Raw genomic sequence first — 23850 nt, 5'->3', positions numbered from 1 at the left:
GCCTCCTTAAGCTCCTTCTCAAAACGTAACAATGTCACAACCTGATTAGCTCCAGAAGCTCATCATGACGACAATTTTGCATCACCGAGGAATCCTCCCCCAGAGGCAACTCCATCCTCCATCAATCCTTCTCCTGCCCTGGAATCCTCAAGAACCAGAAGGTCATCATCAGAAACAATATCCTCTCCAAAGATGATCTCTAACATTTAGAAGGAGGAAGAGGAGGTCAAGAGATCACAGAAGAAACCAGAACAGCAGAAGAAGTACTGGGGCCCCCGATGGATCCAAACTGGGTTGCACAACTGAATTATGCATGCAAAAAGCCCAATACATTGTGAGAATAAAATCAGGAGTAAATCCCTCTGTGGAGGTACTCAGTAACAAGCTTGCAGTCTGATCCGACCCCGAGAGGACTGAGCTCATCAGGAAAGCAGAGAAAAAAATCAACACTTCTGAGGCTGGGGGAAGCATGGCCGCAGTTTCCGTCACTCCCACATTGCAGGCACTCTCGAGGGAATCCCTGACAATTCCAGCCCCTATTCCTGTCTGCCCTCCATTTCAGCACACCCGTGACCCTCTCCTTCTGAAATACCCCGGGCACTTCTTCAGTCATTCCCCGCTCATTTTGAAAATAAATGAAAGTGAAACTGGGCCAGAGACAGAAAACAACTGATACTAGACCTGAACAAGGGAAATCACAAACTGCTGCTGCAGAAAGATGCTGATTGCTTCAGCCAAAAAAGGTTCTGTGACAGAGAACCTGACAGTCCTGTTTGTTTAAAAAAAAAAAAAAAATGTACAGACCTCACCAGCTCTGCCTAGGAGCCAGAGCCAGGCAATTGAGGAACCACTAAAAGTCGGGGAGTTGAGGAAGTGGGTGGAGGAGGGACTTGGCCAGCCAAGTTAAACACCCTTGAGTCAAAAGAGACCCCAGTGGACCCGTCTCAGTCCAGCAAGAGGGAATTTCTTTTTCTTTCTATATCTAAAAGAAAAATAGACCCAATCTGACCAAGAAGAATTCCTCATACCCCGCCCCCCCCAACACACACAAGGCCTAACACCAGAAAGGGACTGCATAGACTTACCACCTCTGCCTGCTGGAGACTAAGAACCAACTGACTCTAGGGGGACTACATATCCTACTTATAGACACTTTAGAAATCAGGATATCTCAGTCTCCACCATCTGATAGAGGTGCATATTCCATTCGTCTGTGCAGATCTGGAGGAATGTTATAGAAATGTGTATTTTCAAAATTGTTTCACAGAATTCTCCTCCCAGGAATACCACATGGATAAAAGTCAATAGCATACTGAGACCTGTGTTTAACAGAGGCAAATGGTCTGGAAAAAGGAGAACATAAGAATAGCCTTACTGGGTCAGCCCAATGGTCCATCAAGCCCAGTAGCCCGTTCTCATGGTGGTCAATCCAGGTCACTAGTACCTGGCCAAAATCCAAAGAGTAGCAACATTACATTCTACCAATCCAGGGCAAGCAGAGGCTTCCCATGTCTTAATAACAGACTATGGACTTTTCCTCCAGGAATTTGTCCAAACCTTTCTTAAAACCAGCTACCGTATCCGTCCTTACCACAACCTCTGGCAATGTGTTACAGAGCTTAACTATTCATTCAATTAAAAAATATTTCCTCCTATTGGTTTTAAAAGTATTTCCCTGTACCTTTGAGTGTCCTCTAGTCTTTGTAATTTTTGACAGAGTGAAAAAATCGATCCACTTGTACGCATTCTACGCCACACAGGATTTTGTAGACTTCAATCATATCTCTCCTCAGCCATTTCTTTTCCAAACTGAAGAGCCCTAACCTTTTTAGACTTTCCTCATATGATGAGTTCCATCCCCTTTATCATCTTGGTTGCTCTTCTTTGAACCTTTTCTAGTGCCGCTAGATCTTTCTTGAGATAAGGAGACCAATTTTACAGTAAAATACCTGTTTTCCAAGATGCTCTATTATTGTCTTATTCATTGAAACATAATATTTAAGTTTCTTGTATGGTTTCCTATAATTGCATCCATTTTGATAAATGAATTATTCTGTATTTATTAATAAATAAATCCACAAAATTGGCTTGTTTAGCTCTTCTTTATTCCTTAAATTTTTAAAAGTACTGCCTGAAAAATCCAGACTGACCCCCATCCCCAAGCAGTCCGGATTTCTGGACTTGTATTGTTCTTATATCTATAGTGCTCACAGAAGTATACTGCACATTACTAAACCTAGAATGTCCATCCAGACTCACACGCAGAGTCCATCTATTCAACTACCCAACACTAAAGACCTGCCGTTACAAAAGATACCTGAACAGAACATTTGCCTTCCAAGCAGATCAACTGAACAATTGGGTTGGGTAACATTATCACACACTCCTCTTCCTGTTTCAGAAAACTTGTAAAAACAAACTTGTTAACCAATTTGTAACCAAGTCCTCTTAAGCCCTACCTCTCTAACCGAATTGTTCCCAAGATCTCTCATGCCTCACCTCTGTATCATGTTCTCCTGTATTCTGATGATCTTACATTGTACCTATATTCTGATACTCTTACATTGTACTTATATTCGCTGATTGTACCTATATTTTGATGATCTTACATTGTACCTATATTCGCTGATTGTACCTATATTCTGATGATCTTACATTGTACCTATATTTGCTGACTGTACCTATATTTGATGATCTTACATTGTTCCTATATTCGCTGATTGTACCTATATTCTGATGATCTTACATTGTACCTATATTTGCTGACTGTACCTATATTTGATGATCTTACATTGTTCCTATATTCACTGATTGTACCTATATTCTGATGATCTTACATTGTACCTATATTTGCTGATATTCTGATGATCTTACATTGTACCTATATTCGCTGATTGTACCTATATTCGCTGACTGTACCTATATTTTGATAATCTTACATTGTACCTATATTTTGATGATCTTACATTGTACCTATATTCACTGATTGTACCTATATTCTGATGATCTTACATTGTACCTATATTTGCTGATTGTACCTATATTCTGATGACCTTACATTGTACCTATATTCGCTGATTGTACCTATATTCTGATGACCTTGACTTCCAAAAAGCCTTTGACAAGGTACCTCATGAACGACTACTCAAGAAGCTGTGGAACCACGGGGTGCAAGGGAATGTCCACCGATGGATCAAACACTGGCTGGCAGGCAGGAAACAGAGGGCTGGAGTAAAGGGCCATTACTCAGACTGGCAATGGGTCATGAGCGGAGTTCCGAAGGGATCGGTGCTGGGACCGCTCCTGTTCAATATATTTATTAACGACCAGGAGACGGGGACGAAATGTGAGGTTATTAAATTTGCTGATGACACCAAACTCTGCGGCAGGGTTAGAACCATGGAAGACTGCGAAGACCTACAAAGGGACCTAATGAGACTGGAAGAGTGGGCAAAAAAGTGCCAAATGAGTTTTAACATAGAGAAATGCAAGGTCATGCATGTAGGGAAAAAGAACCCAATGTTCAGTTACAAAATGGGGGGATCATTGCTAGGGGTGAGCAACCTTGAAAGAGACCTGGGGGTGATGGTGGACACAACATTGAAAGCATTGGCACAGTGTGCGATAGCCTCAAAGAAAGTGAACAGAATGTTGGGTATCATTAAAAAGGGTATCACAACCAAGACGAAGGAAGTCATCATACCGCTGTATCGTGCAATGGTGCGCCCGCATCTGGAGTACTGTGTCCAGTACTGGTCACCGTACCTCAAGAAGGACATGGCAGTACTTGAGGGGGTCCAGAGAACTGCGACTAAACTGATAAAAGATATGGAAAACTTTTCATACGCTGACAGGTTGAAAATGCTGGGGCTGTTCTCCCTAGAGAAGAGGAGACTAAGAGGAGACATGATAGAAATCTTCAAAATTCTGAAGGGCATAGAGAAGGTAGACAGGGACAGATTCTTCAGACTGTGGGGAACCACAAGTACTAGGGGTCACTCGGAGAAATTGAAAGGGGACAGGTTTAGAACAAACGCTAGGAAGTTCTTTTTTACCCAGAGGGTGGTGAACACATGGAACGCGCTTCCAGAGGTTGTGATAGGCCAGAGCACAGTACAGGGGTTCAAGGAAGGTTTAGATAGGTTCCTAAAGGATAAGGGGATTGAGGGATACAGAGAGAAGCAGAGGTAGGTTATAGAAATGGTCAGGACCAATTTCACAGGTCATAGACCTGATGGGCCGCCGTGGGAGTGGACCGCTGGGCGCGATGGACCTCTGGTCTGACCCAGTGGAGGCAATTTCTTATGTTCTTATTTTACATTGTACCTATATTCGCCGATTGTACCTATATTCTGATGTTCTTACATTGTACCTATATTTGTTGATTGTACCTATATTCTTATGATCTTACATTGTACTTATGTTCGCTGATTGTACCTATATTCTTATGATCTTACATTGTACTTATATTCGCTGATTGTTCAGCTCTTCTTTATTGTAAACCGCCTCGAACTACCACGGCTTTGGCGGTATATAAGAATAAAATTATTATTATTAAAACGCATGTTTGTCCTGTGAAACTTGAAATCTGGGACAAGAATCGAAGAAAACATAAACCGTCTCAGGATAAAAACTAACAAGGTCTTAACCGAGTAGAACCATCTGCAAACCAAAAAGTCAGAACACACCAAGAGGTCTCAGTTCCTACACGGGACCTGTAGGGAGAAAAGTTTTCTCCAACCTTGCCCTCTCTCACCTTCAGCATGACAGCCCCAGTGCAAGAACAGGCAGCGACTTCTAAAATCTACGGCAACGCAGCCGAGACAATCTTCATCAGCACCTCATTCCCGCTAACCCAAAAAAAACAACAACCCAAACACTTGAGACGTTTCTACGTTCCCGCCTAGATTTTGCGTTCCAAGCCTCCCTTTTGTTTCGGCCCCTCCCTCAAAGCCCGCACCGATCGTATCGCCTTTTGTTCGATGTGCGGCCACTCTAGCACGCCTAAAACGACTCTGGACTAACACTTCCGCCATCCCTCTCTCTCCGTTGCCACCGAGGAGAAACAGAAGCGAAACTAAGTCGCAAACGTAGATTCTGGCACAGCGCCAAGGGGCGACACCCGCTTCGACGGCGCGTAGGCCCGGAAGTGAAAGCGTTCCCCGCCTCTTCTAATTCGTTCTTTTCCTATCTCTGGCTATCACGCGGGCATAGGTCGACCCCACCCTTCGCCGACGTCCAAGGCAGAGTCTAGCCCAATTGGTCCTCGGTTGCCGCGCAACAAGGCAACTGGAAAAAGCGTGCCCGCGAGCTGAGCGATCTTAGGGTTAAAAAAGGATTCCAGGCGTTGGAGCGGAGCAGCCCTGAGAACCAAAATATGATGCAAAAACAGCTCCAAAGCGTCATCTTATAATTTCTTAAAAAAAAAAAAAAATCACTTATCTTCCCAGCGTTCCGTTCGCTTCGTCAGGTCAGTGTCCTGGTCATCTAGGGTTTGAGATGTGGCTTCTTAGAGGCAAAGAACAAGAAAGCAGTTTGTGCGGGGTTTAAACTTCGGGGGCTGTGGAGGCCGTTTGCCATTACTTTTCTTTGCACCAGACTTTGACTGTCATGCTCTAGGAACACAGTAAAACCTTGGTTTGCGAGCATAATTCGTTGCAGGGGCATGCTCGTAATCCAAAGCACTCGTATATCAAAGCGAATTTCCCCATAGAAAATAATGGAAACTCACACGATTCGTTCCACAGCCCCAAAACTTTAAGTGCAATGATGGAAGATACACTCAACAAACGAACAGTGGTGGTGTTCAATATAATACAGAAAGACTTCCAACCTCTCCCATTATGCGAAACAATTATTATTGATGATATAAGAACAAGAATAACAGCGTAAGCAAAAGAAGGTACAGTCGTGGCATCAACAATTTTCCCACTTGTTCCAAACTAAGATAGAACCCCCCCCCAACACATGTCCAGTCCCACATCCCAAAGCCAGTAGCAAGAGAGAGAGAAAAGTCCCACCAGTTATAAACAATGTAGACCTCGGCATAGGCCATCAAGGACTCTGACCGTATAACTAACAGCATTAGTATTGGATCTCAAAGTCAGCAGAACTATACTCCATTAACTGCGGGCTGTGCAGTTAATGGGTATTAAATGTTGGGCCATATCCAGGGTTTGTTTTTTATTTTAAAAGCCAGCTAGCACATGCCCAGTTAACTCAATATTCGTTAGCGCATAAAGATAGGGCTGCTATTTAGGCGATCTTCTTTATACACTAACATTGGCCTGTCAGCTCTGAATATCTGCCACTAACTGGAGTCTGTCTTTGACAGCCCACTTGCACCTTGGTGCTAACCAGTCTTTTCCAGCCAAGATAATTGAGGTGCCGCTGAAAACAACCAGATAGCTGCCGATAAGTGAGTTAACTGGTTGGCAGCCTTTCCCAGATAGTTAACTCGCTTCGAATATTGGCTGGATGGTTTTTGGAGTATGAGTGGCAGAGGGGTCCTTTTACTAAGCTGAGGTAAAAATAGGCCATAGCACACCCTTACACAGGTCTTTCCAATGTGCTAAGCCCATTTTTACTGTGGACGTAAAAGCCCCAATTTTCTCATTTTTTTCCCCATTAATAATCATGTCTTAATATTCAAAAACAAAACATATCAAACCTCTACAGAAAATTACTCAAAATTTAACACCGGGATTAGAGAGAGTGCCAGAACAGCACCCGTGTTAATGGGCACAGAACGTTCAGAGGGCACTAGCATTGAAATCAAACAATTATATTTAAATAGATGTTAATGAGGTCATTCAGTATTCCTTCCCAATGCTCAGAAGACAGCACAGAAGCAAATGCTAGTCTTAACACTGAAAACATTTTTTAAATTAACTTTTCAGATTTTAAACAAGCAAAACAATACTTCAATATAGATTAGAAATAAAAATTACACTAAATATACACCTGGCATCGCTTATTCCAATAATGCAAAGAATAGAAGAAATAATAATTCATCATTTAGTCCACAATAGAATGGATTCAAGTATAGAATTAACAAATTAAGCAATACAGTATACGGTATATCAATCTTAAGGACAGCACTGGGAGACTAATAACAGAGAAAAAAAAACAACAGCCGATACATTAAACTGCAGGAAGAGCTATCGGACCAATCATCACCCCCCCCCCCTTCTTTGGCCAGAATAAATTCAAACAATTGTTTTTGGTTCAAAAAATAGAACATTTTTCTCCTGTAGTGAAACAGCATTTCACAGGAAATTTCAAAATAAAGGATGCGCCCAGTGCCAAAACCCTGGGTTTATAAAGCAGAAAATCTTTTCTCCTCTTCTGTGTCACTTGAGATATATCTGGAAAAACTTGAATTGTCGAACCAAAAAATATATCATTCATACGTCTAAAGTAAGTTTGAAAAATTAAATCTCTGTCGAACTCCAAGGCAAATGTCACTATTAGAGTAGATCTTTCCGTTATTACTTCTAGAGAGTTCTCCAAAATGTTTATTAGGTTCATTCCACCTTTTTCTGTTGCTACTACTTCAATAGGGGTTGAACCATCCTGTTTCTTCCCCAAAGATATATACTGAGCCCCGGTAATAGGTGGTAGATTTTACTGTGGAATTATCAAAATTTCCTTCAGGTATTTCTGAACCATTTCGACTGGAGGTATTATTGGAGATTTAGGAAAATTTAGCAACCTTAAGTTATTTCTTCTCTGCTTATTTTCCATATATTCCAGGTTTTTTTAATAAAAAATCTTTCTTTAACAATCTCCGTTTCTAAAATTTTTATTTGATTAATCTATTCTTTATGTCTCTTTATATCCTCACTTTGTTCTTTTAACATTTTCTCATGGACAACTACCTGAGAGCTGACAGAGGCGTAAATCAGCTCGTATCATAGTCATTGCCTTTTTGAGGTTGGAGTCCATGACTACAATAGCCCTCCACAGTTCCTCTAAGTTTACTACTGCAGGCTTAATCAACTCTCCAAAATGTTCACTGTTACAGAAGTTGGTTTCTTACTAGCCTCTGATTTGAATTCTGTTGTCTGGGCTCCAGCGGGGACTTCTTCCTCTTCTACTTCTCCTCCCACTGCTCCTCCGGGGCTTAGCAGTAAATCTTCCTCTTGGGTGAACTAATTTGCCACTTTCTCTTCAGGGCTCCTTCTTCCGGGTTGGAGAGGAACTTTCCCCTGGATCGGGCTAAGGGAAACCCGATAGTCATTGAGATTCGCCACAGAGTTTGGCGTTCCTCCCAAAGTCAGGGGCATCTCCCTCACGTGGCGGGCAATTCTCCCATCCAGCGTCATCTGTGTCAAGTTCTTGGAGGCCCTGGTTACCGGAAGAGTCAGCCGGGAAGCTCCCTTCCTCTTCCCTATGTCTATTTGGGTACCGGTCTCACACCTGGTTGAGCAGCACAGCACCCGAATGAAAATCAAGAATACCTGAAGCAAAAACCAGTGTCAAGCAGTACACAACCAAAAGGTAAAGGGGAAGTGGGTTGAAAGAACGGCACTAGCAGAGAGCTTCGTGCCTGGTATCTGACCTCGACGCCATCTTGTATCCCTTAACACTGAAAACTTAACTCCAGCTAAGGGATGAAGCTCAAGGTTTTGAGGAATGAATTTCTTCTGCATTTCTCACATTAAACTGCTGGTTTTGTGTTCTTGAAGTTGAAGGAAGCCTCTAAGTGCTGATAATGAGAAACAAATGTGTGTGTGTTGTGTGAATCTGAGCAAATGTGAAAATATACATTGGCACCTATTGTCCTGTGCTTAGGGTTGCCAGATTTCCTCTTAAAAAAAGAGGAGAATGAGAGGGGACATGATTAAAACATTCAAGATATTGAAGGGAATTGACTTAGTAAAGAGAGAGAGAGATTGTTCACCCTCTCCAAGGTGAAGAGAACAAGAGGGCACTCTCTAAAGTTAAAAGGGGATAGATTCCGTACAAATGTAAGGAAGTTCTTCACCCAGAGAGTGGTAGAAATCTGGAACACTCTTCCAGAGCCTGTTATAGGGGAAAGCACCCTTCGGGGATTCAAGAAAAGTTCCTGCTAGACCAGAACATACCCAGGTAAGATTAGACTCAAATAAGGCACTGGTCTTTGACCTAAGGGCTGCTGCGTGAGCGGACTGCTAGGCACGATGGACCACTGGTCTGACCCAGTAGCGGCATTTCTTATGTTCTTATGGCACCACCCCCACATGAACCTCGTGTCTCCTTCCCTGAGCTCCGGGCCTCATCTAGAGGGCCTCTGCGCCTGCATGTACATCGATGCGATAACATCATGCTCGTGTGTGATGTCATCACGATGTCCGCCCTGAGCTCAGGGCCTTCCAAAATCCAGACAAATATCTTCCTACTTGGGGCCATGACACCAATAACGCTTTGACATTCATTCTTTCCAGAACACCTGGCCTTGGTCACATGTACAGAACATAGATAAACCCTATTCAAATACAAGACGACAAAGTCCTAATATACACAAACAAAGCCCTAAGATACAGTGGCATAGGAAGAGGGGAGGCGATCCACCCCTGGCACCATCTTGGTAAAGGCACCGGCACCCCTCCTCTCCGCCCTTCCGCTCCTTCCCACTCCTTCCTCCATCACACACGTGCCTTTACTCTCCCCCCCCCCACTGTACCTCTATCTCTTTGCTGGCATGAGCAGCAACTCTAACCTGCTGCTTGTGCCAATGTTGGCTCTCCCTCTGACGTCACTTCCGGATCCTGCGCCTAGGACGTAATGTCAGAGGGAGAGATGACGTGGGCAGCGAGTTGGTGATGCTGCTCACACTGGTGAAGTTAAGAGGTATGGAGTAGGGAAAGGGTGTGCGTGCGGGCAACAGGGGGATGGGGAAGGGGCAGGGGAGGGCTGCCACCACCCTGGGTGCCTCTCATCCTTGTTACGCCAATGCTAAGATGCCAGACTGCATACAGTACAACACCAGAGAAATAGAAAGAAATGCATTTCTTCCTGAACAGTACAAAATATAGATAGCAGATGTAAATTCTGAAAACTGACACATTTCAATCACTAAATTGAAAATAAAATCACTCTTCCTACCTTTGTTGTCTGGTGATTTTATTTTTCTACTCATCTTTTCCCTGTCTCTGGTTGCACTTTCTTCTGTTTGTGCTCTTAACTGTGTTTCCAGGACCTTCTTATCCATTTGCTGTTTTTCTCTCTTTTACTTTCTGCCCTACATCAATCTTTGACATTAACTTTTAACATTCAACTTTCTTCCATGTTTTCTGTTTCCTCTTCAAATCTATCGACTTTTCCATGTCTTCCCTTCCCATCTATTCATGCGGACTATCTCCTCCCTCTCTCTGCCCTTCCCCCACCATCCATGTGTGCCATCTCATCCCTCTTTCTTCTCCCCATATTCCCATCTATCCATAAACAGCATTTCTTCCATAAGAACATAAGAATAGCCTTACTGGGTCAGACCAATGGTCCATCAAGCCCAGTAGCCCATTATCACAACCTCTTGCAATGTGTTCCAAAGCTTAACTATTATCTGAGTGAAAAATATTTCCTCGTATTGGTTTTAAAACTATTTCTCTGTAACTTCATCAAGTGTCCTCCTAGTCTTTGTAATTTTTGAGAGAGTGAAAAATCGATCCACTTGTACCTGTTCTATTCCACTCAAGATTTTGTAGACTTCAATCATATCTCCCCTCAGCCTTCTCTTTTCCAAGCTGAAGAGCCCTAGCCTTTTTAGTCTTTCCTCATACGAGAGGAGTTCCATCCCCTTTATCATCTTGGTCGCTCTTCTTTGAAACTTTTCTAGTGCTACTATATCTTTCTTGAGATAAGGAGACCAGAATTGAATGCAATACTCCAGATGAGGTTGCACCTTGGAGCAATACAGGGGCATTAGTCTTGTTAACCATCCCTTTTTTAATAATTCCTAGCATCCTGTTTGCTTTTTTGGCCGCCGCCACACATTTGGTGGAAGGTTTCATCATATTGTCTACAATGACACGCAGTTCCTTTTCTTGGGTGCTAACCTCCAAGGTGGACGCTTGCATCCAGTAACTGATTTGGATTATACTTCCCAATGTGCATCACTTTGCATTTGTCCAAAAAAGCAAACAAAATGCTAGGAATCATTTTAAAAAAGGGATGGTTAATAAGACTAAAGAACCTCTGCTTAAACAGAAGTTTCAGTGGCTCAGTGGTTAGAGGCACTTCTTCCATCTTCCACAGATTATGGGTTCAAATCCACACAATACCCCCCCCCTAAACCTAAACAGCTTATTTTTGGTCTTATAAGAGAATATGGGTTGTGGACTTTGCCATTTACATTTGCACTCTGTCATTTCCAGGGCCCAGAGGGAAACTTATTTTTACTCTAAGATGGCTATGATCTCCTAAGGCACAGGTGTCAAAGTCGGTCCTCGAGGGCCAGAATCCAGTCGGGTTTTCAGGATTTCCCCAATGAATCTGCATGAGATCTATTTGCATGCACTGCTTTCAATGCATATTCATTGGGGAAATCCAGAAAACCCGACTGGATTCCGGCCCTCGAGGAGGGACTTTGACACCCCTGTCCTAAGGTATCATCTCACAGGTTATGGGTTCAAATCCCTAGTATGGTCAGGTACTCCAGCATATATTCCTATTTTTTTGTGACAATCTGCCATCTAGGTGCATATTGATGATGTCACAATGATGTCAAGATTGTGCCTCAGACATGTCCACTTGCTCTGAACCACAGCTGTTGTAAGTAGGGTTTCTCATTATTTTCTTAAACTTTGGGAATGAGGTTTAATATGCAAATACATTTGTTCAAGTGCTTTGCTTGAGTAATGCATTATTAAATATCTTTTAACCTTAATATCAAACTGGAGTACTCTTTACACAAAAATACAGAATGTTTAGTATGCAATATATATTTTTTTCATGTACTTTGATTGAGCAACACAGAGGCCAAAGTAGTTTGTTTTGTTTTGGGTTTGTTTTTTTTTTGTTTTTTTGGAAAACAGCAGAGGAACTGGACAAGCATGTTTGATATTTATCCTAGAGAAATGACTGCTTGTGAATCAAGAGGATATAAGCTTGGCTTTTAAATTGACATGTGGTTTAATGGCTGAGTGTGTGGCGCAGTGGTTAGAGCTACAGCTCTAAGATAGGGGCTTAATATTCAAGTGCCATACCCTGCCAGGATCTGCACCCAGTGTCCTCTCCCTCACGCCCTCCCCTGCCAAGTTTTGCACCCAGCCCCCTTCCCTGCAAGGCACTGAACTCAGCCCCCTACCCTACCAGGAGGGATCCCTCCTGTCCTGGCCGATACTAACAATTTTTTACCCTCCCCCCAGCACACCTTTTCCCTTGTGGTCCAGTGGTGTATCTTGCGCTGAGCCCCTCCTTCAGATCTTGTGGCCAGCAGCCAGTGGCGCACCTGAGCCAGCACGCAGGAGTGAGCTTTTCGAATCCCGCCCAGCCCTGCACTGCTCCTTGAATGGCTGCTGCAAGAATCACAAGAACTGGTGGCAGCCATTCGGGGAGTGGCGCAGGGCCGGGCTCGCTCCTGTGTTCTGGCCCGGGTGCGCCGCTGGCTGCTGGCCACGAAATTGGAAGGAGGGTCTCAGTGCAGGATACGCCACTGGACCACCAGGAAAAAGGTACATGGGGGGAGGGGGTAAAAATTGTTAGTATCAGCCGGAACAGGAGGGATCCCTCCTCTCCTGGCCTAACGGCAGGCCTGCAGCAAGTCCAGGAGGGTGCCGTGTGTCACTGGATGATGACCTGAATATAGGATGAGACCCTCATTTTTGGGCCATTTTTTTTGGCCCCAAAATCTTGTCCTGTATTTGAATATATACGGTAATCCTCCCATTGCCCCAGGTACACTAGATAATTTGAGCCCACCAGGACAGAAGGAAAATATGATAAAGTAGCCGATAACGTGATAACGTTATAGACATTGTCAGGATGTCTATGCGATGCCAAAAAAGGTGATTCTATAAAGGATGTATATATAGATGTGCTTAAATTCGCTGGACGCCGCTGAGTATGATTTTCTACTTTGCATCTATGCATAATAGAATCATGCTGAGTGTTGTGCTCCTGGACGTTTAAACGACGCCTAACTTTTAGGCGTCCTTTACAGAATATGCCCCTAAGAATCTATGAATGATTTTCTGTAATAGACTGCATCAGCAGCAGATGAATCCAGAGACTAGTGGGATAGCACCCATCTACCAGCAGGCGGAGATAGAGAACTGATTAACAGGTGGACCTATTGGTTGGTATTCTCCCTGTATCTTCAGTATTCTCTATCTCCCAACAGGTGATGGTCACTGTTCCACGAGCTCCTGGATTCTAGCTGGTTTTCTATTCTTCTACTGTTGGGAATTTTTCTCTTCAGTTAGATTGGGGTGCTTGGCTGAGCAGTGCCAACTTTGGGAGTCACACCTGGGCCCCCCCAGGTCCCTGCTCCACCCGCCTCTCCAGTGGATTGAGATTTTTTACTGGTCTTTGGTGTTTTCTTATTTCCCTGAGGCAAAACTTAAAAAAAAAAAGGAAGATCAGTGTGCTGCTCAGCAGGACGGTGCTTTGCTCTCAGTCCCAGCCTACAACTACTAGCCTTAGCAAATGGTGAACTTGGTGAGAGTGACTTTTCTTTCTTTAGACTTTTGCTTGTGGTTGTTTCTGCTGTTTGCTCGCTGGGATTTGGTGCCGCGGGGGTTAATTTCGGCTGTGGCTTGGCATTGTGTGTGATGGCAGCAGAGGCGGTTAAGAGGTGTTCCCGCTTTGGGAAGCGGCGAACACCGTCGGGCCTCTGTTCAGCGAGTTGCGCAGACACTGTGGGAGAGGACGTGCAGGTCGCTTCTGATGCGTTAGTAGTTTCCCGCGCTGTTGAAGTCGGGCCTGCTCCTCCCGCGCTTGCGGCTGTTGCCGTTCTGCTTCAGTGCATGTTGGCAGCCATGCTGGTGGTCAACTGTTTTGCTTTGTCTTCTTCCTTGGCGGGACAGATTTCAGGGCAGGAAATTCTTTTGCTTTTCTGGCTACGTCAAAACCAATGGCGTTTTCCCTGGAATTTGTCATGCTGATGCACAAGGCCTTTTTAATGCATGGTCCTCAGCCTGCTCAGCATCCGGACTGTCCTTTGGACCTGGAGTCTCAGGCCGCTAAGAGACGCAGAGTGGCGCCTATGGACCGTGGTGACTATCCTTCAGACTTTGCCTTGTTTTTGTCGCGGCCAGAATCCCTGGAAGACAGGGAGGTGACGGATTTAGAGCTGGAGGATGCACTGGCTAGGGAAGTGGATGATCCTACCGTACTTTGTCTTTTTCATAGAGAGGAATTACCAGGGCACTGCAAGGCCTTAATATTGCTCAGCAGGATTCTCACGTGTCGAGCTCGGCTAATCCGCTTATGGCGGGCACGAAAAAACCTGCAAAAGTGTTCCCGGTGCACAAAGCGATGCTGGAGCTTATCTCTGCGCAGTGGGACACGCCAGAGGCTGGTCTTCGGGTGACGAAGGCTATGCGCCAGTTGTATCCCATCTCTCAGGACGAGCTTGACAAATTTAAGAACCCCAGGGTGGACGCTTTGGTGGCTGCAGTTACCAAGAAGACTACCTTGCCGGTTGAGGGAGGTATAGCCCTCAAAGACATTTAGGATAAGAAGATTGAATCTTCTCTCAAGCTGTCCTTTGATGTAGCGGCGGTTGCCTTGCAGGCGGCAGTGTGCAGTTCCTATGCAGCATGGGCTTGCCTTCAATGGGCTCAAGGTTTGGCAGATAAAATGATGGAGACCAGGGTGACTGTGCCGTCTAACTTTCCGGATATGGAAACGGGTCTAGCATATCTGGCGGACGCCCTTTATGATATTATTAGGGCTTTGGCGAAACAAATGGCTCTTTCTGTTGTTTCTCGACGATCCTTGTGGCTCCGTTACTGGGCGACAGATACGGCTTCCAAGCAAACTCGTGCGACTTCCCTTTAAGGGTCGTTTGTTATTCGGTGATGATTTGGACAAATTGGTGAAGGATTTTGGGGATACCAAAATGCAACGGTTGCCGGAAGATAAACCTAAAGCCCCTTTGCGGGTGTCAGCTGCCAGAAATCATTTCAGGGATGTTAAGAGATATCGACCTGGAAAGCCGGCCTTTCCACCTTCTTACGGTTCTTCCTATAATTCTAGACCTAGGTTTTCGCAAAAGACTTCCTTTCGTCCTACAAACCCCAACCGGCTCAGCCACCACGTACCCCGGCCTTACGGAATTCCCAATAACGGGACATCGGCTCCCTCCGTCGTGCCCATCGAGGGTCGGCTGTCTTCCTTTCTGGTGGAGTGGACCAAGATAACGTCCGATCAGTGGGTATTGGACATTATTTGAGAAGGTTACAAATTAGAATTTTCCTCTCCCGTTGCAGATTCTTGCTTGTTCTCCCCTTGTACGGGGGCGGCCAAACGAGAATCGGTGCAGATCACCCTTCAAGTTCTTTTGGACATTGGGGACGTCGTTTCCGTTCCTCCGGAGGAAAGGGGTTAGGGAAGATAATCCATTTATTTCATAGTGCCCCAAAAGGGGGGGTTCGGTCAGACCTGTCTTGGATCTCAAGAAGGTCAATCACTTTCTATGGGTCAGGCATTTCCGAATAGAAACAGTACGGTCGGTCATTGCGGCTGTTCAGCCGGGGGAATTCCTTACGGTTCTTGACCTCAAGGAAGCTTTTCTGCACATTCCTATTTGGCCCCCGAATCAGAAGCATTTGCGATTCGCGATCCTTGGCCAACACTATCAGTTTCGGGCCATGCCATTTGGACTGGCCACGGCTCCTCATATGTTCTCAAAGGTCATGGTGGTAGTGGCGGCTTTCCTTTGCAAGGAAGGGATTCGGGTTCATCCTTACTTGGACTACTGGTTGATCCGGGCGTCTTCCAGGCAGGAGAGTTTGGTGGTAACCCTGAGAGTGATCCCTTTTTGCGCATTTCGGATTCTTCCTAAAGTGGTATCAGCCTTTCATGTTAACCAGTCTCTCTTCTTTCCAGCCTTCCGGATAGAGGATTGGGGGGAGAAGTTCTCTTCGTTGCGATTACTGGATGTACATAGGATGCTTCTCCATTATCTCAGACTTACTAACGACTTTTGTTGTTCAAATCACCTCTTTGTGTTATTTGCGGGCCACAACAAGGGTATGGCTGCGTCTAAAGTAGAGAGTTGCGCGGGGACAGAAATCCCATCCGTCCCCGCCAAAGTCCCACCCGTCCCCGTGAGAACTCCCACCCGTCCCCGCAAGGAATCCTTCCTTCCCCACCCATCCCCGCGAGGAATCTCCTCCGTCCCCGCCCGTCCCTATAAACTTCAGAAATAGTTATTTCAGTTAATTATGCTACTGAATTAAACACTCTGGTAGAAACCCATTTAAAAATAAGCAAAAAGACTTTATTAATTTGGAAATATTAATTGGGAAGAATACATACTTTGTAAACGGGTTTCTACCAGAGCCTCTAATGTTTATAAATTTTTATCAACACAACTAATATACTACTTTATCCTGAAGCAAAAAAAAAAAAGAATTTTTTCCCTACCTTTGTTGCCTGGTTTCTGCTTTCCTCATGTTTTCATTCAATTCCTTCCATCCACTGTCTCTCTTCTCTCTGCGTCTTCCATTTGCTCTGTTACTGTGCCTCTCCCTTTCTCCCCCCTTCCAAATTGGTCTGGCACCCATCTTCTTCCCTTCGCTCCCCCCATAGTCTAGCATCTCTGTCTTCTTCCCTGCCAGTGTCTTCTCCCCACTCTCTCTTCCCCATTTCCTTTCAGCGTCCTTCTCCCCCCATCTTCCCCATGTCCTGTCAGCATCCTTCTCCCCCCTCTGTCTTCCACATGTGCTTTCAGTGTCCTTCTCCCCCCTCTGTCTTCCCCATGTCATTTCAGCATCCTTCTCCCCCCCTCTGTCTTCCCCATGTCCTTTCAGCGTCCTTCTCCCCCCTGTCTTCCCCATGTCCTTTCAGCGTCCTTCTCCACCCCCTGTCTTCCCCATGTCCTTTCAGCGTCCTTCTCCCCCCCGTCTTCCCCATGTCCTTTCAGCGTCCTTCTCCATCCCTTTGTCTTCCCCATGTGCTTTCAGCGTCCTTCTCCCCCTTCTGTCTTCCCCATGTGCTTTCAGCGTCCTTCTCCCCCCTAAGTTTTACCCATTTCCCTTAAGTGTCTTTTCTTCTCCACTCCACCTTTCCTCCCTTTCTCCCTCCCTGCCCCTTACCTTTGTGGCGCTTCCCCACCCGACCGACAACAGAACAGGCCCGGTTGGACAAACCTCCCTGCCCTGTAGCCGCAAATCTAAATTACCTTCTTACAGCAGCTGGAGTATTGAAGCTGCTGTAAGAAAGTAATTTAGATTCGCGGCTAGAGGGCAGGGAGGTTTGTCGGCCGGGCCTGTTGTCGGTCGGTCGGTTGGGGGAAGCGCCACAAAGGTAAGGGGACCTGACCGGCTGTGAACACTCCCCCCCATGGCTGCACCCGGGGCGGACCGTCCCCCACCTTTGGTACGCCACTGCCTTTTCCCAACCTGCCCTGCCGCACACAGCCGACTGGAAGTCTTCCCGACGTCAGCGCTGACATCGGAGGAAGGGAGGGCTTTGCTTAAGCCCTCCCTCCGACGTCAGCGCTGACATTGGGGAAGACTTCCGATTGGCTATGTGTGTTGCAGCAGGGCAGGCAGGAAATGGAAGACGAGCCTCGCAGCAGGGCAGGTAGGAAAATCAGATGAGCCTTGCGGCATTGAACCCCGCGGGATCCCCGAGACCCTAGGGGGCATCCCCATGGGATCCCCGCGACCCTAGGGGGTGTCCCCATGGGATCCCCGCGACCCTAGGGGGGCGTCCCCACGGGATCCCCGTGACCCGAAGGGGGAACCCATGGGATCCCCGCGGGTCCGGCGGGATTCCCGTCGTCCCCGTTCCCGTGCAACTCTCTAGTCTAAAGCTTCCATTGCTCGCTGGGTCAAGGAAACCATTGCTTCTGCTTACTTGACTTCAGGTAGGCGGTTGCCTGACAAGCTGCATGCTCATTCCACTAGGGTGATGGCTACTTCTCGGGCTGAGTCCCGAGGTTTTTCTTTGGATGAGATTTGTCAGGCGGCTACTTGGTCTTCTAAGAATATTTTTTCTAGGCATTACTGGTTGGATATGGCGGTGCGTGCGGAGTCTTCCTTTAGTGCGTGGTTATTACAGAGGCAGCGTTCGCTTCCTACCCTGATTGAGGATTGCTTTGCTACATCCCACTAGTCTCTGGATTCATCTGCTGCTGTTGCTGAGGAAGGAAAAATTATGTTCTTATCTGTTAATTTTCTTTCCTTTAGACGCAGCAGATGAATCCAGAGTCCCACCCTTTCTGGCTATTGGATCTCGGTTTTTGTTTTCTGTGTTCTAAGGTTTTGTTATGGTTGGTGGTTGTTTGTTCTCTTGTTGCCTTTTGCAAGTTATTCTGGGAAAGGAGTTTTTTACCTGTTGACCATATTTCTGGTTCCGACTGCTTGGGCAAGGAGCAATGCTGAAGATACAGGGAGAGTACCAACCAATAGGTCCACCTGTTAATCAGTTCTCTATCTCCGCCTGCTGGTAGATGGGTGCTATCCCACTAGTCTCTGGATTCATCTGCTGCGTCTAGAGGAAAGAAAATTAACAGGTAAGAACATAATTTTTCTATCCTCTTTCCAACAGTGGCTAATCCAGGTCACAAATACCTGTCAAGATCCCAAAAGAGTAAAACAGATTTTATGCTACTTATCCTAGAAATAAGCAGTGAATTTTCCCAAGTCCATCTTAATAATTGTTTATGGACTTTTCTTTTAGGAAATTATCCAAACCTTTTTTAAACTCTGTTCCAGTACAGTAGGAATGGCTGAACTGTAGGCATGTCCATGCCTGCTCACGAACATTCTGCAGAAGATGTCAGTCACAGCTTTGAGCTCCTCTTCCTCCCCTGCCTACTTCAGTGCTTCCTTGTGCAGGTGAGCATGAAGGTGTTGTGCTGATCTGCTCCCTTTATATCTTTATTTTTGTAGTATTTTTTGTTGTCTTTTTCAGTGGGTTGCAGGTTTTACACGGCTCCAAAACCGGCTGTGCCTACATAGAGAGGAGCAGACTCTGTCTGCAGCTGGCAGGTGCATCTTTTGGGGACCTATTCACTCAGCCAACTGAATATCTATGGAGCACAGGGTTCTGGGCCCTTGGCATTTGCTCGATTCCTTGACTTGGTCAGGCTGTTAGGCATCAATAACATCCTTCAGGGCGCTTATGGTGCCTGCTTCGGTTTCGCCCCTCTTCGTTTTGGCAGTTGCTGCGGCTTGGGAGGGGTGACGATTCAATCTGACTGAGGTCCGATTGGCAGCCCGATCATCTCAGCATGACAGCTGACCAGTGGATTGAGGCAGAAGAGCCATCCAGATACTCTATCAAGGAACGGAGGCAGGCTGCGACACCTTTTCCCCTGCACGTGGTCTAGGAGTACAGATAGTGGCAGCCTATGGGGAATTTGGGGGGGGGGGGAAAGATTCAGAACAACTGTGTTTTGACTGTTTCTACAGATAGTCTTGTCCCCCCATCTAAAATCCTATTTTTAATAAGTTTTGGTCAGCTCTGAAGCTTTTTAGAGCCAGTTTTTGGTGCCAAAATGCTGCCGCCACAGCTATCATGGCTTTCCTGAGGTGGTTTTTCTTTTTCTAAGCTCTCAAACTTTCTTAAAACACCTCATTTTGCCTCAAATTTGAAAGGGATGGGGTCCTCAGACCCTAATACTCCTATATCATGCCTTGTTTGCGCTGGATGGGCGACTGAAAAGCGCACATGTGCCACGTGTTGTGCATCATAGGAAGAAGGGGTGGGAGCTTTGGACTTAGCCCCTACACAGGCCTTCAGGGCTGGAGAAAGGCAGATGAGCCCATCATGAAGAGTGAAATGCCTTCTGGGGCCCTGGAACAGCACCTCTGCAAACCTAAAGGGTATAGAAGCTTTGCAGCTCAAGAAAAGGCATATGCTCAACTCTAACGGATAAGGAGACTTGCCCTCTCAGGCCTTTACGCCAGGCTTCTCGTACAAGGCAGAAAGCCACCAGTCCAGTCCGCAAGCAAGTAGACCAGTATGAAGACCTCTCTGAAGTCTCGGAGCACTTCCTTCCTAAAAAGAGACTGGACCATGATAGCCCTTCAGACAGGGATTCGGAGGACGAGGGGTCGGTACTGATCCCTTTACTGTCACAAAGCAATGCTTCCGTGATGGATGACACAGCCTCCCGTTCAAAGGACCAAGAGTTATCGGCTATAGATCAGGAAGAAGATCCCTCCGTCTGCCGACTTTTTAGGTGTTCATGGAGATCATTACCAAGTTCTTCCATGAACTGAAAATAGTCCCTCTGCAAACCCTGTTTTCACAGTGTTCTCTTCTGAGCGACGTCCAAGCTCAGCCCATGTCTTTCCCATGGCACCTGGATATAAGGATCTTAATCACAGAGCCTTGGGAGACCCCTGAAGGCTCTCTGAAAGAGGCTAATAATCAGAAAATAATTTTAGATTTGTAATCCAACCAACTATGGAACAAATGATTTCCCCTGAAACGGCTTTGCAGAACTAAAACAGGAAATCCCGATTGGGTTTTGGTTGGATTGCTAGTGTCAGTGACCAGTTGGAATGGATTACAAATCATAAAAACGATTTTCTGATGGAAGACTGCAGCCCATCATGTTGGTAGATGAAGCAAGTTTAACTGAGGTCTTTTCACCACTATGTACTAACTGGGTTCTAAGGTATCAATGTGTAGCTGCTGATGCTGGCTTATGTTCTGCTCTAGTCTTGTCCCATTCAATTACCATCCCCCCCATCCCATCTTCAGCCCCAGGTCCAAATGTCACCCCACCTTCAGTGCCACTGTGGTACTGCAGGATCATTACATTACATTAGTGATTTCTATTCCGCCAATACCTTGCGGTTCAAGGCGGATTACAAAATAAGTTATCTGGCCATTTCCAGAGGAATTGAAGAGTAGAGCGAGTTGCTTCAGAGAATTGGGATGAGTTTTGCGGTGTTAGTTTGTTTTCAAGGATTTCTTGAATAGGATGTTTTTTATTCCTTTTCTAAACGATTTGTAGTCTGTCTTGGATCAGTCTTGGATGCAACAGCACAGGCTGAGTGTCTTGTCTTCCCTTCTTTTTCCCTCAGCCTTGTGGTGCATGTTGCTGGGGGAAGCCTTTGATGCAGCAGAAATGGTCCTGGTCGGCTGATCCTCCCAGAAGGGCTGGCTTCAACAGGGCTTGGCTTGCTTACCTTCTTCCCTCAGGCAGCCAATCTCAGCTTCTTTGTGATATGTGAGATGGGGGGGGGGGGTCTTGCAGCCCACAGGGAGCCATCGTGGCAATGAGCCAGCTCAGGCCCAGCAGATGATCAGAGTGAGAGTAGCCTTAATAGTGACTCAGCTGCAGGGCTGGGTGGCAGCTTCTGAAATCCCAAAGGCAGCGCTGTGGAGCAGAGAGGGAGTAACAACAGAGTTGCAGGGGCATTAGAAAGAAATTACAACTTGCGTTTTTTGCTGGTATCTTCCCACAGGCTGCAGAGGGACTCAGTCACTCAGGGAGCAGACAAGGAGCAGCAGAGCAGGAGGACTCCCAACTTATTTGGAGTCAGACCCCTAGACCTAGCTCAGGAGCTAAGAGGTTGCTATTCTTTTGTCAGGTGCCTGGAGGTCTGGCAGATTTCTACAAGTAGGCAGGCAGGGTAGGCTGGCCTTCCTTTCCTATTATGACTCCTCCCTCCCAGGTCCCAGCTGGCTGGCCTCTTAATTGAAAGAAGTCTTCTTTCCTCCTCAGGAGGACTCCTGTCTTCTGGCTGGCTGGTCTTGGGCTCAGCTCTTCTTTTCTCCCGGCGGGTTCCAGCTGGCCTCTCTTCTTTTCTTCTTGCCTCAGGCCTCGGTGGCTGCCGGCTATGTGCAATGCATGAGGTCAGAGAAGAGAGGAGGTTCCTTCCAGCTGCTTACTGCATAGCATGCCCCAATAGATCAGGTATCCAGCGTGACTTGAGCTGACCTGATGCATACTGTGCATCTGTGTAATCGGAGTTTGACTTGACATGACTGCTGCAGCATTGCAGGGTCCGGACTCGGAGCTGATTTCTTTTTCAAATTTCAGCCCCATCTCTGTTCTTTGGAATTTAATCTCTTTTCATAATTACCACCCTCCCACCCTACTTCAATCAGATTGATAATCCTCCATCTTTTCAAATTTCAGCCCCATTTCTGTTCTTTGGAATTTAATCTCTTTTCATAATTACCACCCTCCCACCCTACTTCAATTGGATTGATAATCCTCTATCTTAGATCCTGAATTGTATGTTGGGCTTGCAACCAATGTTGCGTCAATGGGGCTTGTAGAACTTCATTGGTAATTCTAAATTTGTGCTCGTTCAATCTTATATGTATAGGACGGCTGCTTCTACCTATATATATCAAACTGCATGGGCAGGTAATGGCATATACTACATTGGCTGATTTGCATGTAGTAAAGATTTTAGAAGTTATAGTCTCATTCTCCCAATTTGGAGGAGTCCATTCTGAACCTTCATTTGTCAGTTATACACCATTGGCAGTTACCACATCAAGTATGAGAGCCTATCTTATCCTGCTGCAGAGAACATCAAGGAAGAAGTCTGAGAGCTGGAGAAGTTCATAGAGGAGGTATACAGGGAGGCCATGGAAAATCACCAGCAACAGTGGAACTGCCAAGATACACCTACAGAGAGTGTAGACCATCCAACGGACAACCACCAGGAAGAAATGGGTGACACAGCAGTGAGATCTGGAAACAGCGGAGGGAACCCACAAGAAAACGAGTCCGGTGCAAGCCAACGCCAGGATGAGAGAAAATGGATGGGAGCGAAGGACACGGACCTATGGCTGGAGAGATGGACATACACCAGGGACATGGACCTGCGGCTAGAGAATCAAGAGAAGATAGAGAGGACAGCAAACATCGTGGAGGACTCCATCAGCAGACAAGTCGACAGCCACATAGCGGGAGGAAGACTGGATCAGCTGGTGACCTGCCTACTGGGAGCCAAGGTAGAAGACATAGTGAGCCGCATCAACGGGATCATCGACAGTGTGGAAGAAGAAGATATGGCGATGGTGATCCATGTGGGGACGAACAACGTGAGCAACAGGAACTACAACAGGGAAATACTGAAGGACCAGTTCTGGATGCTAGGAAGGAAGCTGAAGACAGAACGCAGAGGATAGCATTCTCGAAGATCCTGCCGGTACCCAGAGCCGAAGAAAAGAGGCAGATGGAGCTGCAAGCAGTCAACGCGTGGATGCGGCACTGGTGTGAGGAAGAAGGATTCCACTTCGTGCGCAACTGGACGACGTTTTGGGGGAAGAGCAAGCTATTCAGAAAGGACGGACTCCACCTCAGCAGAGATGGAACGAGGCTACTTGAAAGCAACATCAAGAGAGAAGTTGAGAAGTTTTTAAACTAGGAAGAAGGGGAAAGCCAACAGTCGACCGAGAGAGAAAGTCAATGGTTCGGGAGGATACCGTGCAGGAAAATAGAGGGGAAGACTCACCGGATCACAGGCAAGACAGATCGAAAGAGACACAAGAGGGAAGGAAATGCAAGAAAGGAACAAAAAACAAACTCAAGTGTATGTAAACAAATGCAAGGAGCCTAAGGAATAAGATGGGTGAATTAGAAGCTATGGCACAAAAAGATCAACGCAGGTGCCATAAGGTAGTAAAAAGGACCAAAAGAGACTAGGAGGTGAAAAACTTCAAGCTGTTCTTTCGATATATTAAGGGGAAACAACCCGTGAAGGGAGTGCTAAA

General features: G+C 46.0%; 2 protein-coding genes across 15 annotated transcripts in view; one reads left to right on the top strand and one right to left on the bottom strand.

The window, feature by feature from the left end:
* Positions 1–5135, bottom strand: part of APOO (apolipoprotein O) — a 101962-nt gene extending 96827 nt beyond the window's left edge. The window contains exon 1 of the mRNA XM_033949269.1: positions 4757–5135. Within this exon, the coding sequence (XP_033805160.1) occupies positions 4757–4765 (9 nt within the window). The 5' untranslated portion in view covers positions 4766–5135. The remainder of the gene's footprint in view (positions 1–4756) is intronic.
* Positions 4973–23850, top strand: part of C6HXorf58 (chromosome 6 CXorf58 homolog) — an 86952-nt gene continuing 68074 nt past the window's right edge. For 4 of the 14 annotated variants that reach the window (XM_033949258.1, XM_033949266.1, XM_033949265.1 and 1 more), the window contains exons 1-3: positions 4976–5470; positions 8177–8502; positions 18838–18995. In XM_033949258.1, the coding sequence (XP_033805149.1) occupies positions 18900–18995 (96 nt within the window). In that variant the 5' untranslated portion in view covers positions 4976–5470; positions 8177–8502; positions 18838–18899. Of the gene's footprint in view, positions 5471–8176; positions 8503–18837; positions 18996–23850 lie in introns of all 14 variants that reach the window. The other 10 variants (XM_033949257.1, XM_033949253.1, XM_033949263.1 and 7 more) reach the window with 9 other exon arrangements.

Source organism: Geotrypetes seraphini, chromosome 6, assembly GCF_902459505.1.
Source record: "Geotrypetes seraphini chromosome 6, aGeoSer1.1, whole genome shotgun sequence".
In the NCBI taxonomy this organism is placed as follows: domain Eukaryota; kingdom Metazoa; phylum Chordata; class Amphibia; order Gymnophiona; family Dermophiidae; genus Geotrypetes; species Geotrypetes seraphini.
The sequence above is the reverse complement of the archived record's forward strand: the minus strand, read 5'-3'. Positions and strand labels throughout refer to the sequence as shown.